General features: G+C 39.4%; 1 protein-coding gene across 1 annotated transcript; it reads left to right on the forward strand.

Annotated features, from left to right (window-relative positions):
- Positions 1–2,573: 2,573 nt before the first annotated feature.
- trpc6b (transient receptor potential cation channel, subfamily C, member 6b) lies at positions 2,574–12,251 on the forward strand. The gene is made up of 11 exons (XM_071516345.1): positions 2,574–3,317; positions 5,066–5,248; positions 6,210–6,374; positions 7,262–7,478; positions 8,447–8,674; positions 9,384–9,648; positions 10,255–10,450; positions 11,108–11,314; positions 11,554–11,610; positions 11,899–11,974; positions 12,112–12,251. Exons 1-11 carry the CDS (start codon positions 2,574–2,576, stop codon positions 12,249–12,251), a joined length of 2,478 nt encoding a protein of 825 aa, XP_071372446.1.
- Positions 12,252–15,153: the final 2,902 nt, after the last annotated feature.

Here is a 15,153-nt window from a genome sequence, read left to right on the forward strand (position 1 = left end):
TTGCATTTTGACTTGTCAAAGTTGCACTTTGACTATAGGCCTAGGCTAAATGATTTATTGATCTCTGCAATTCAGTTGCTGCAGTTCAGGCTATATATCTGCAGTCCATTTGCCACTAGTAGGCTAATGTTGACAAGTCAAAGAGCCAATTTCAGATTTCAGATATCCGCAACTGACTTGTGACTACTCCAAAGATATTGCATGAATATTCAACAGATGCCAACACGCTGTAGAGAAACACGCCCTGAAATGACTAGAGAGGCTGCTAGAAAACCCGAAGCCCCGCCCACTGATGTGCAGCCGCAGGAGCGTCAGCAGCAAGTCAAGAGGGTCGCAGCAGAGTTTCATAGGGGGACAGGGACGTTTATACAGGCTGATATACGATTTAGTCTGTAGTGGGTCGTTTTCTGGCTGTACTTTTGGGTCTTAGCTGCCTACTGATTGAAGATACAGTGAGGACAAGCTAGGGCGCTCAGAGGTGAGTGGGCTGTCCCGTTGGAGTTTTTTTTTTGCTGTTGTGTTGTTAAAAATAGAACATAATTACTGAAGATATTGAAGATAATTCTGTGCAAATGATTTCGAGAAAGGCCGAAGTTTTGGTCAATTCGGTCTCAATAAGGACAAATCACCTGTAATATTCCTAAAGGGACTCAGTCAAAGTGAGTTTATAGTGAGTTTATTATTACATTTTTGATCTCCTATGGTATCACTATAATTTTCATATAATATTGCTTTGGTGTTTTGACATTTTTATGGTGTTTTTCTAAAATGTATTGTAGGATTACTTTAGTTGTTTCTTCATAAAGGATAACGGGACAGTAAACTGACCCATGCCCCAAATCAATCTCCTAATTATCCTGGCTCAGCTAAATCAACTAAACAGCACTGGGTACAGCAGCTGCATCTGGTTATAGCCCTTCTGTGAGTCATTATGAAGAGGTGTTACTTTTTATGCCTGTTCTCACTGGTGCCTTCTCCAAATATTCACAGTAAAATAATGGAAAAAGTGTAAAGATATGAATGTGATTAGAAGCAATTTACTCAGATCAGTTTCTACAAAGATGAATGGCAACGCATCACATAGGTAGCCCACATGATGACTAATGAATGCAGCAAAATCATATATAGCTCACAGTTTGAATGCAAGAGTGTTACTGGCAGTTTTTGTAATCCAACATGTGTTTTTCCTGTAATGTCTGCTGTCTTTCCTCCCAGGATCACTGTTATATATCTGATTCTCTGTGTCAGATCCCAGTCACCTGTCAGCATGAAGAGGAGCAACACAACAAAAACACCTTGGCATTCTCAAAAATACAGACAGGTAAATCCTACTGAGCACCTGCCTATGTGTTACTAAAGGGGAAACTGCAGCAATTAATATATTTTTTATTTCATATACATACGTTTAACCACTTTTTATTTGGAATTTTCTCATCTTCTTAGGCTGAACAGCATGCCACTATTAATTTTCATTTTATTTTGTCTCCACTGATACAGACTAGGTTCAGATGCCAAAGGTAAATCTGGTGGCATCCTACTTCATACAAGAATTCTTTATATATTGCTTGCATCCATCAATTTCCTCATTTATGTGAAATCTTGTTAACACTAATTATGATTAAATGAAAGGACAGTCACCTGTCATCATCCATCATCATCCATGCGGAAGCCATAGTATTACCTCATTACTCGCTCCTGAGATAACCAGGTTATTCCGATGTAATTACTGTACAGAAGGTACATTTCCTAGTTTAACAGTGGCACACAATATGATTAGTTTTAAAAGGTAGTCACCGTCTTATGCTAATATGGTCATAGTCCAATGATATGGAGTTAAGATCATGCTTGAGTGTTGGAAAATAAAACTTTACCACTAACCACCTAATTTTAGCCAAACATTGGATAGCACTGTTCTGTGTAACTCCAGAAATGCAAAGCAGAGTCTTCCAACTACAGTATAAGGCAGAGACAGAAAGACAAGAAGAAGAAGAAGAATGGATTGACAGTGCTAGGCCATGATATGAGGGAGAGCAGATGATGAGTCTGTGGGTGGCGTCACACATGGAGCGCAAGTTATAATTTAGCTGAGACCAGCTGTCCATCGCACAATGCCTGCTTAGGTCACTATTGTCTAATTCCTCTGGCAATACATTGAAATATAGATGGAGATCATTTTCTTTTATCTAAATCAGCAGGCTCATTAAAGTGATCTATTTGCTTAATTGATAAATGTCCCTAACTTATCCTGAAATCTGTCTGTGTAGATTCATTTCAGTCATCCAGGTAGTAAGATGTCCAAAAAATAAAAACAAATCCGCAACCCAGTGGACTTAGAACTGAAGATATGATGCTGTTTCGGATGAGTGGCGAAACGTTTTCAGCTCTTCAATTCTAAGTCCGGTGGATTTTGTTTTTATTTTTTTGGACATCCTGAAATGAGTTTGTTTTGAGAGTTCATGTGCTAATATTCCCCAATGCACAAACAACAGCTATATTTTCAGCTGTATCATGGTCATATTCGATGAACTAAAATATCTTTTTTTGTGTTTAGATGGAGCAGTGAAGACAGAGACATGATGCTCCGGCAGGCCATGGCTAAACCCCGGAGACAGGCGTTACGGGGACCCGGCTACATGTTTTGTGTGCGCTCCTCCAGCCTTTCCCTGACTGAAGAACTTTTCCTCGATGCTGCAGAATACGGAAACATTCCTGAAGTGAGGCGGATGCTAGAGGAACTGCCAGACCTCAACGTCAACTGCGTAAACTACATGGGCCAGAATGCATTGCAGCTGGCTGTGGCCAATGAGCATCTCGAGGTGACTAAGCTCCTACTCAGGAAAAAAAACCTTGCCAGGATAGGAGATGCTTTGCTGTTAGCCATCAGCAAAGGCTACATCCGCATCGTGGAGGCCATACTGGGCCACCAGGCCTTCGCAGACAGTCAGAGGCTCACCAACAGTCCCAGCCAGGCCGAGTCACACGACGACTTCTTCGCCTACGACGAGGACGGCACGCGCTTCTCCCATGACATCACTCCCATCATCCTGGCCTCTCACTGCCACGAGTACGAGATAGTGCATATACTCCTGATGAAGGGGGCCCGTATAGAGCGGCCCCATGACTACTTCTGCCAGTGCAGCACCTGCAGCGAACAGCAGAGGCACGACTCTTTCAGCCATTCACAGTCTCGCATCAACGCATATAAAGGTCTGGCCAGTCCGGCCTATCTGTCCCTGTCTAATGAGGACCCTGTGATGGTGGCTCTGGAGCTGAGCAATGAGCTTGCAGTCCTGGCCAACATCGAGAAGGAGTTCAAGGTACAGTATTTAAGTGTCAGCATGAAAAATGTCTCTCTCTGAGCGATAGTGGTCTTTCTTCAACCAGGAAGGACACTGGAGAGAGTGCTTTGGCTCAGGTTCAGTTCATATTTATTTGGCAAAAATAGAATAGAAGAAAATAATTCCAAGGTCAAAAAACAAACTCAAAAACACAGTCCAACAGTCTCAGTCCCAGTCCCCTCTGCCACTGTCTACTGAAACACACACATATAAAGGGAGACGTTAATCAGACACATGCACACCTCATTGACAAATTCATTCATTCATTCACTCATTCATTCATTCATTCACACTCAAACATCATCGTAAGGTACTACTACCAAATCTCTGAAAAGTCCTGCTGGAGTCTTTTGCTGTGTGATGCTGCATGATTCTCAGTCTTAACAGAATCTTAAAATGTAAGAACCTCTAGGACTAAAAACTCCTGACTTGAGACAGATTGTTGTTAAATGTGAAAGTGTGTCAGACCATATCAGCATTCGCTGATATGTCTTCTGACCCATGTGGGCAGTGCAAGAGGCTTCGATTGCATGTAGCAGTCTGCAGCTACAAAGTCAAATCATGTATTTTTTGCTGCTTTGGTATTTCCTTGCATAACCTTGCATTGTTTTGATGAGTTATTAAGTGCTAATTAGGTAGCACTAATTGAAAATAAACAGAAAATTAAATAAATCTACTTCAGAGCTTACCATCAGCCCCAACAATGGATGCAGTTGGTCTCCAAGCCTCGTTTTTGAGACGTTTATTCCTGTAGTGTTTCAAATAAAAGTTATAGAGAGCTGTGAAACTAAAATGAATGTACTCAACTTCTCGTCCATTTCTCACATGGCAGGCAGAGCTATTGTTCATGGAACAAAATCACATAGTTTACAATGACACTAGTGCTTAGACCCAAGGGATGATTTCCCAATTCACCGATTGCTTTAGATCGGCCTGTAAGGTTGTCGAAGATACAGACATGCTTAAAAAGCTCGAAGGGGAATTTCTAGAGTGCCTTTTATTACCACTCAAAATTCTGGTCTTTGTCATATAACTAGCATCTTACTGTCAAATCAAAAATATTTTGATCTTCCAAGACCTTAGGGAGATTTTTTCTACCCACTGATTGCTTTAGATTGCCCCACTTAAGGCGCAGAAATTCTGAAACGGAATTGTTCTTGCAAAACATAGATTGCTGCTTGGGGGGAATGGCAGTTGGTGAAAAGATATCCATTGCCTTGTAGCAAATAAGAAATAAAGAATTTCCAAAATGCTTTGCTTACTCAAAAAATTAAGTGCTAATTGTCATGAAGGCCTGCCTATTGAGCTGGGGTTAGGCTATTTTCCAAGGCAAGCATTTGTCTGTGGATTTGAGACATTTCTAAGGAGATAACTATTTAATTATTTGAAGCGTTATGGGCTGTACCCCTCCCCCCTTCATAAGCTGATATTTCGAAATGACAGACAGACATTTCAGTATTTGTTTTCACAGCCTCAGAGTTAATTAATAATACTATTCAGTTGCATTAGCACGTGTTGACAAGCTTGTTCTTGGTACTCCTGTGTTCAGTCAATCAGTGGTTGCATAAATGAAAACCACAGTGTGTGAAAATGCCACATTTAATGGATTTCCTTGAACCATTTGGATCACTAAGCACGGCTTAATTACCACCTAATCAATAAGCTACTGCAACTGTATATTTGGAGACATGTTGCTTCCACTGTCTGTTGTCTTTCTTACATTACAGAATGATTACAAGAAGCTGTCCATGCAGTGTAAAGACTTTGTGGTGGGACTGCTGGACTTGTGTCGGAACACGGAGGAGGTGGAGGCCATCTTGAATGGAGACACTGACTGTAAAAGCTCAGAAACCTTCAGCAGACAAAGCCTTATTAGGTTAAAACTTGCAATAAAATATGAAGTCAAAAAGGTAAGATTGTGAGCAAAATAATTTAATTCTTAAGACAAGCAAACAGTAAACATGTTGTCCCCCAACAGTGATGTAGTTCCACCTTTGGGTCAGTCAGTGATTGCTGAGTGTACTTGAAATATGAGTGAAATTGTATGAGCATTTTCGTATGGGACAATGAAAGGACAGATTGACCATATATTTCTGTTGCCTACTCTCCTCAGAATTAGGCTTACAAGTTATATCTTGAAATGTAGTAACTGTAATTGTTCTGTTTTTACTCAATACAGTACAAAATATAAGAACTACAATACGCAATAAATACAATCCGTACATTACACAATGTACACTACAATACAATTTATAATACAATATAACATACAACACCAGGAGCGTGAGTGTTATGAATAATATAAATGCTAAATGATAAGTGATATATGGTATTGCACAGTAGGTAAGTGGTAATATGATATAAGTAGTCAACACAGTCCAACAACTGTACAATAACTACAGTGTCTTGTGGTTAGAGGTTTGCCCCAAAATTTTCCATTGACTCTCACTTCATCACATCAACCCAGTCTGATGTCTCCAAGTGTGTAGCGTGTGTAGACTATTATGTTACCTATGATAACTTTAACTGTATTGCTTTACCAGAGTCCCCATTCATTGTCCCCCACATTGTATGATAACTTTAACTGTATGACCTGCTTTACCACTGAGTCCCCATTCATTGTCAATGCTGCCCCCTAGCGGCACAAAGTCAACATTACAGTGTGACTAACTAACAAACGAACAAACGGACGGAGACCGATCCATAGTCCCCCCTTTGGTGGGGGACAATGAGAATTGATGCGTTTGCTTTCTTACTCAACCTTGTGTTTGTATTCCACCCTTCTCTCCCGAAACTCCCTCTCTCATGCACACACACACACACACACACACACACACACACACACACACACAAATACCTCCAACGACACAGTTTGTGGCACATCCAAACTGCCAACAGCAGCTCCTCTCCATCTGGTACGAGAACTTGTCTGGACTACGGCAGCAAACCACAACAGTCAAGATCCTGCTTGTCCTTGGTGTGGCTGTTGGTTTGCCGATCCTGGCCTTCATGTACTGGATAGCTCCTTCCAGTAAGGTTTGTTACAGAAATGTCATACTTTGTTCTTTAAGGTTAGTTACAGAAATGTCATACTTTGTTCTTTCTAGAAAGTTAGTTTCAGAAATGTCATACATTGTTTTATCTTGAAGGATAGACTTGGCGATGTCTTGCTCTTTCTGTAAGGGCAACATTTTGAGGCAATGTAGATAGGCAACTTTGCAAGCAATTATAAGCAAATATAAGTCATTTTTTCATTCTGCTTTTGTGCTTTTTTTATGTTACCCATATTGATTTTGCCCCATTTATAAACTCCAGTCCCCTGCTGACAACAAGAATGCTCATCACTATTGCCTTGAAAAAACTTGTATCGTTGCCTTAAAGCTGCACTAGCTAACTTTGCACTTGGGCGGCCCCAAGTGGCAGCAGGAGATAATTGTTTGAATTTGTCAAAGTTTGAAGGACTTCATTAACCAGAAGTCATGAAATGTGATATCAGTAAACTCCGCAAACCTGAATTTCTTCTTCTTAGTGGCTGGTGGAGGGTGAAGATGGTGGGAAAAAAATCTTTTCGCAATAAATTCAACCATCGTTGGTGTTTCCATCTTTCTCTGGATGGAGCGTTCGCTTGCTGTTGTTTAGGATACATTTTTATATTTTGCTCTTAAGTTTCCATTCGTCACTTACTGGGCACTGAGAAGATTTCCCATCAGTGACCATATCCAACACCTGAAATTAATTTGGGAAAATAGGGCAAATCCACAGGGTTTCAATTAGTGGGGATGAGACACTTTTCTCCCCTTTGCAGCCCCAATTTGTGGTTTAGAGGTGTGTATTTTTACATAAAACTCTTGCCTAGTGCAGCTTTAAGGTTAGTTAAAATAATGTCAAACTTTGTTCTTTCGCCACTCTCTTGCTTCTCTCAGTTAGGGAAACTCATGCGTGGACCTTTCCTGAAGTTTGTGGCGCACGCAGCTTCCCTTATGATATTTCTTTGCCTACTCGTCCTGAATGCAGCAGACCGTTTTGAGGGAACGTCGCTGCTGCCCAACATGACCGCCCACGACCACCCCTCACAGCTGTTTCGCATGAAGACCACCCCCTTCACCTGGATGGAGATTCTCATCATATCCTGGATCATAGGTCATAAGTGTAAACATACAGCATGCACCCCCCCCCACCCTCCCTTCCCCCAATCTTTATCTCTCTCTCTCTTGTTTATGGTCACATTTGGCTATAAAATCTGTTCCGACTGAGTTATTATATTGTTTGCAGTGAATGTCTTCCTCTCCCATCTTTCAGACATGTCTTGATACACTGCAAAGAATCTCCATCTTAACAAGTCATTTAGTCTATTATTGAGTCCTAAAATCATAATTTTGTTAAAACAAGTGAAAAAATCTGCCAATGGTGTTAAGTAATTTCACTTGTTTCCAATGCAAATCAACTTTTTTCAAGAATTTTGTAGAATCAAGAGTCATTTTCTTGATAGCAGTGCAATGATCTGCCTTTTTCTGTTTCAAGATACTGACACTCACTTCTAGAAAATTCCGGAAACAAGTGAAACTGCATTAGAAATATTTATCTCACCACACTGGCAGAATTTTTCTCTTGTTTTAAGAAAAATAAGATTTTGAAGGTTGAATATGAGACTAAATGACTTGTTAAGATGGATGTTTTTTCCCTGGATGCAAGTCAGGTTCCCACACTGTTGCACTCAAATAACTCTTCTGAGTGTCTGGAGTCAAGGACACTGCAAGCCATTTGAAGACTTATAATTCTGCAACCCCCTAAGCATCCATCATGCCAGGAAATTGCCCACGTAGATAATTATGTATTCTTGCCAGACTTACCATAATAAATCAGACTGGCACCAACTTTCCAAAGGGAAGGTGACACTTTCTCTGTGCTCTTAAGGGCAGGAATTTGTAGCCACATCACACACGCTTTGCCAGCACACATCATCAGTAAATCTGAGGCTATGTGATTTGACTGTGGATGCATGCCAAATTTATGCTACACGTGCTGAAAATCACATTAGCCGTGCTCCTGTTTGAAAGGGAAAGACAGTGGATGTCATCCTGATGTGTGATTTGTGTATTTTCTTACAGGGAAGATCTGGGCAGGATGTAAAGACATTTGGGCGCACGACCTACGGGAATACATCACAGAGCCGTGGAACCTTCTGGACTTTGGCATTCTGGCCATTTTCGTGACCTCGTTCATCGCCAGATTAATGGCTTTCTGGCACGCGTATTCTGCCCAGTGTTATGTTGACAAGCACTACACTGACCTATCCAACACGACCTTGCCTCCCGAGATACAATATTTCCAGCTGGGTGAGTTTGGACTTTAAGAATTCAACTTTTAATCAGCTGTTTGATATTGATGAAACACGTTTTCCTTCATATTATCAAAGCATTACCTAATAATTCTATTCAAACATAGGTTATAGATTCTCATGAATATATTGCAAATCTTGCAGCTTTAAATCTTAAAAGTAATCTTTTTTAAACAGCTAAGCTGCAGGTATGGCTGAAAAATTATAGAATGTTATCGATTATCAATCCTGTATGTGTGAAGAAATTAAACGTGAGCAATGAAGTGAGAGAAATATGCGCTACCTAACCTTGACCATGGCTTCTATAGACATTATATATTATAAATATCGCCCAAAGGATTTCCTGGTTCAGATCTTAATTATAGGTTGCATCAAGGTTGCATGGGACATTGATGGAAGTAGTGCAATCATAACAGAATATTGATTAAACACAGAAAATCCATAACAGAAAAACAATTAAAAAAATGTGTGCAACACGTAGAGCAAATGCTTTTCCCCCAAGTCACCCGGGATTCCTTTATTCTCTGCTACTGGAGTTTTTAAAAAACATTGTCAGAACATACCTAGGCTAAATTTCTAATTGTAATGGAAGAAAGGAGTAGTATATTAGTTCCTTGGGATGATGTTAAAGCATCTGACAGACAAGCAGAGATGTAAAACTGAATGACAGCTATCATCCACTTTTTTCCATGTCTGTTCATTCTCAGCTCGAATCAACTGGATGCCCTCGGACCCGCAGCTCATATCCGAAGGCCTCTACGCCATCGCTGTAGTGCTGAGTTTCTCCCGCATCGCATACATCCTGCCCGCCAACGAGAGCTTCGGGCCTCTGCAGATCTCCCTAGGGAGGACAGTAAAAGATATTTTTAAATTCATGGTCATTTTCATAACAGTTTTTGTGGCCTTCATGATCGGAATGTTCACTCTGTACTCGCACTACCTCGGGGCCAAGCACAACGACGCCTTTACAACGTGAGTACTATAAAGGCTGGAGACTATACTGTAATAATGCAATTGCTTGAAAACGCTTGGAAAAGGTCAAAATATTTTCCAGTAATGCCTTTGTTTTGTTGAATCAATATAATATGAGACTACACTGCAAAAAATGACAAGCTGTCCAGTGATTTTAACTTGTTTCCAGACCTACCCTGACTTTTTTCAAGAAATCACAATGAAACAATGAAGAAAGTCTTGAAACAAGAAACTTTCTCCAAGATAATATCACTTTTCATTTTCACTTTTTCTGGTACAAAGCATCTTCTCTCTTTGTTTGAGATTAATGTATTTTGTACATGGTCCCTGATATAAATAAACCCAATAAACTAAACTAAACTAAACTAAACTAAACTTTTAAATGTCCTGAAACAAGTTACATTATCCTGAAAAAAAACCCCTCAAATTTGTTGAAACTGGTAAAAATTATCTGCCAGTGCAGTAAGATGATTAAAAAAAAAAATAATCCTAAAATAAGCTTGATAAGTCTGAATACAAGATAAAATAACAACTTTGTCAGTTTTTGCAGTGTAGCAAATTGATTTCACCAGATTGATTTCATTCCCTTTTCTCCGTTCCCCTCAGGGTTGAAGAGAGTTTTAAAACATTATTTTGGGCCATTTTCGGCTTGTCGGAAGTGAGATCAGTGGTGATTAACACTGACCACAAGTTCATCGAGAACATTGGCTATGTTCTGTATGGGGTGTACAACATCATCATGGTGATTGTTTTGCTGAATATGCTCATCGCCATGTTCAACAGCTCCTTCCAAGAAATTGAGGTACGACCTGTCAGCCTGAATTACTTCTGTCATTGTAAAGATATATGAGTGATGTTAATGACCTTGTTGCTGTTAGATCACATTTGTTTTATAATAATTACAGCTGCTATAGTGATATAGTTTGTTGCCAATTGCAAAGTAATCTGTTTTAGATACAGTTGTACAACAGCTGCATATTTGGTTTACAAAAATGATTGACAATTAGATATGATGAGGAAAGGAGCATAATACAGTTTATTATAGATGGGATAGATGGAAGTTGTGCATCAAAATTTGTAGATGAATGAACTTTTTGGAAAAATCACCTATACTTTGAATAATTAAACATAATTATGCCAAGAAATTGTTGTAAACATTCAGAAAATAAATGATCTCTAGGTAAACAGAATTCCTTTTTATCTGTCTTCTGGACAGATAATTTCTGTTTAAAAAAATGTGTCCTTCTGGACGAAGGACAAGTTTTGAATGGAGCAGTAAATCATCATAGCCATGCAATCATGCAAACATAATTAAGTAAATATTAATATATTTACATCTGTTATCTTGATGTTTAATGTTAGGTATGCATCAATGCCACGTTTAAATGACAAATACAGCGCTTAGTGTTTGTTTTTCTCCTGCTCTTCCTCCTCATCTGCTCCTTCTGTACTGGCACAGGATGATGCCGATGTGGAGTGGAAGTTTGCTCGAGCGAAACTCTGGTTCTCTTATTTTGAGCACGGTGGCACGCTGCCTGTGCCCTTCAACCTCATACCCAGCCCCAAGTCTGTCATTACCCTGCTGCTGGGAATAAGGACGTTTCTCTACAAGCTGCCTCAAAGCAGGCGCCAAGAAATTCCAAACGACGACACCGAGCTTAATAAGGTGAGATGTAAGCTGTAGACGCTATTTATATTTAAAACAAGGAATTTACCCCATTCATTTAGATGAATATAAATTACATACATACAAAGTACATATCAGATAGTCTTTGGTACAGAGTTACAGGGCCCTCTTGTGTCATATTTAAAAGTTGCAGTTTTAATTTTGCCCTAAAAAGCATGTAATTTGTTTTAATATACAACAAAATATATAGTGCTTTTTTTTTTCCTTTCCAATCTTAGTTGAGGCAGCAGGAGGATGAGAGTGTTGGAGCGTCGCCTTGTCCAACCCGTCACCAAGTAAATGCAGTTTTCATGTACTGATGATTGCCGATTATTGCTGAGTACCTTATATTAGTACCTTAATTCTACAGAGCACAGCAGAAGTGCTCAGGGGGGAGAGATTTAGGTTAGCAACCATACAGTCACCAGTTTTATTCTCACCCCAGATTGTTTTACTAGTCTGTTAATTCAAACTGGCAACCTTCCAATCACAAGCTCACTTCTTTTGGTTTGTTTACATTAACTTTGACTTTTCAATTGCCTCAATTTAAGACTGAAAAATCTGTATCGTCCTTCATCACACAGAAGATAATGAATCGTCTCATCAAGAGATACATCTTAAAAGCACAGATTGATAAAGACAATGATGAAGTGAATGAAGGTAGGTTGAGCAACTTTTTTCTATACTGTTGCAGGATACAGGCTGGATATTGTTCCCTGCATGGACACACAAGCTGCATCCTTAGCCTACATAATCAAAACATTACCTAAAGCCGTGCCACTTGTACTGCTCCACAGGTGAACTGAAAGAGATCAAACAGGACATCTCCAGTTTGCGCTTTGAACTGCTGGAAGGGAAAAGCCACAACATGGAGACTCTGGCGGAGCTCATCGGGAAACTTAGAGACGTCCTGCCTGCTCAGCAGAAACTGACCTGAGAGCAGCCAAATACACCAAATACAGCAAAGTTCAACAGAAACACAAATGGTCATCCTTCACCAAACAATACGATGTATACTGTATATTAGAGAGAGTTTTTCCTCATTCAGACACCATTTTAGTCAGTGTGAAAGAGAGTTAGGGCACAGGCTTAACTTGAAATACACACCATTTGGAAATAAAAAGGTAACCTGCTCTTAAAAACTGAATGATCGCATTAAAATCAAAATATATTGTAGTACGAAGAGAGATGGTATCTTAACAACTTGACTAACAAAGTGATAACAGTTTTACAGACTCTATACTATTTATTCTAAAGATAATAATGAACATCTGTGATTTTTTTTCTGTCCAATGTGAATGTATCCCATTTTGGGGCAAAACTCTTCATATTCTGCAAGATAAATACATGTACAGTATATTAGCCACATGGTGGCACTAGTGGGACTTTTTTGTTTCAGAGGTTCTTTCACTGTAATATTCACTACTGACTACTAACATGGTGGTGGCTGTTAAAATCAACAGTGCTGTCCGTTGCCAATGATTGAGGTGCTTAGATTTAGAAGTGATTGTGCAACCGGATTAGAAAAACTGTGCAAAGAAAAATTGAGGCATATTTTTGGACGTGTCAGTGGCCAGGCTTATGAGTCACACATCAAAATAAATGAAGTGTGTTTGTAGAGCTGAACTATGATTCTAATGTTGTGAGATAATCAATTTCCTCTGCAGTAAAATCACTCATCAAGACAATAGTTCAGATTTTCTTACAAGACATGGACTTTTGTTGTATTTTTGTTATGTCACGTGTTTTATTAAACTGCTCATTACTTAAGCATAATGTTTAATGGATATGATTAAAGTCGATGTTAATTATTTTCACCTCATTAAATGCAGAGGGATTATGGGTTTTTAACACCATGACATTACCGCAGCAGATGCTGCAGTGTTCTCACGCATGCTGTGAAGCAAGACAAATGTCTGAGAACAAGCTGACCTGTCGGGTAGACAAACAGCTCACCTCCATCCACAGCCGGGCCGTGAGAGTTAAACCTTCCCACAGATTTCAGCTGTCAAGTCCCTGAACAGAGCCGCTGTATTACTTTTATATCAAGGCAGACTGACAAAGACTGTTAACATAACTTAAAACAGTGATTCTCAACCTATTTCATATCAAGAACCCCTAATTTAGTCCACATTAGAGCCACAGACCCCCCCCATTTGATGAGATTTTGTCTCTCGGACCCAAATCTGAGAATATTTTTATTGTTAGATATGATTTTGTCCAGAATTCAATGACTATCTGTATTGTATAGAGAGATAACAGTGAAACTATGATGAAAACAGTCATTCTTCTACATTCTGTTGACTTCTTGTAAATGAAATAATGCTGAAGTTTAACAATTCATCAATTTGCTGCGGACGCCCTGGAACCCCCTCAAGGACCCCTGGTGGTCCCCGGACCCCATGTTGAGAACCACTGGCATAAAACAGCAACAATGATTAAATTACCATAACATACAGTTATCATCCCATTTTTGAGAACCATGGATAATCTATGCTCATTAAAAGATTATGTCCTGAAAATGTGCAGAATCATGTCAATATGATGCACAGCCACACAGCATCATGAGGCCCAATATAGCCTACTACATTTGCCATTACAATGTGTGAGGGTGAACATAAAACAGCCCTTTCTATACACACACACACACACACACACACACACACACACACACACACACACACACAGTAATAGTTATCCAACTGAAGTCTGGTTATCAAGTAGATGATAAAACATAGTAGCAGAGGATGGTACTACACAAGACACGAAGGCTATCAGCGGTCACCACGACCCTTTCAAGCATTACATAAAGGCATGTATGAGAACTAGGCCACTACAGCATCTGATGAACACATTATGTAAATATGAAGGTTAAACTGTTATCCAAGAATATGTAGGCTAATGACAGACCATGACAATCTCCTCTGATAATATTCAACAAATGACGCAAGAGATTGGCCCAAGGACTGTGGCCGCATCATGACTACATGCATCCACAGCAAGGAAACCCTGCTGCACTGTGATACCAGAAATTTTGTTTACTCTTAACAGGAATTAGATGAGTAATAAGCAGATGAGAGTGCTGTCATGACACAGTGACATAAAAAGATATAAAGGACCACCGTGGGAAAATACAGCTTTATATGAAAGGCTGTTCCTGTGCTTATGGCAAAATATGGAGCAAAACCAGGAAAGATCACTTTATACAGCATGAACAGGAGAGCATGCTGCATTAAAATTAATAGAATTAAAATTAGTAGAAAACAGTTTGATCACACTTTGTTTGGATAGTCAACTTCCTAAGTGACTATAACGTGTCATTAAAAAGTCTATACTGAGTTTCAAGAGACACTCATAACTGTGTGAAAAGTAGTCTATAGATATTCAATGTCTGGGCTAGGGTTAATCTTAGGGTTGGGTTAGGCTAAGGTCAAGGTTTGGGTTACTGTAGAGAAGCACCAAATAGATAAGTGACACTTTGTTGAACATCTACTTTTTGTCACCTGATAGCTGAGTATCAACATTGGACTAACCAATAAAGTGTTGCCAACATTTTAAACCTTTTTTCAGATAGCCTAGATAACAATTATACTGAAAACTTGAGTGCAAGTTCAAATAGGTGGCATTAAATAGATGCAAATATGCAAAAATGAAAAAGATTTGAAATTGATACTTATAAATATGAAGAATAATGTTTTGCAAAAGCTGAAAAAGTCAATTTCCAGCTTTGCTTTGTCTTTATTACAGGATAAACACCTTACCTAACGGTCCATCCACTTGTTTAAACAGCTCCTGGACATTTAAACAGCGAGGCCTCTTTTGTTGTCCCCCCTTCTTTT

This window comes from Centroberyx affinis, unplaced genomic scaffold, assembly GCF_046629955.1.
Source record: "Centroberyx affinis isolate AG114_WGS23_722 - 3 ecotype Tasmania unplaced genomic scaffold, CSIRO-AGI_Caff_v1 ptg000399l_1, whole genome shotgun sequence".
In the NCBI taxonomy this organism is placed as follows: domain Eukaryota; kingdom Metazoa; phylum Chordata; class Actinopteri; order Beryciformes; family Berycidae; genus Centroberyx; species Centroberyx affinis.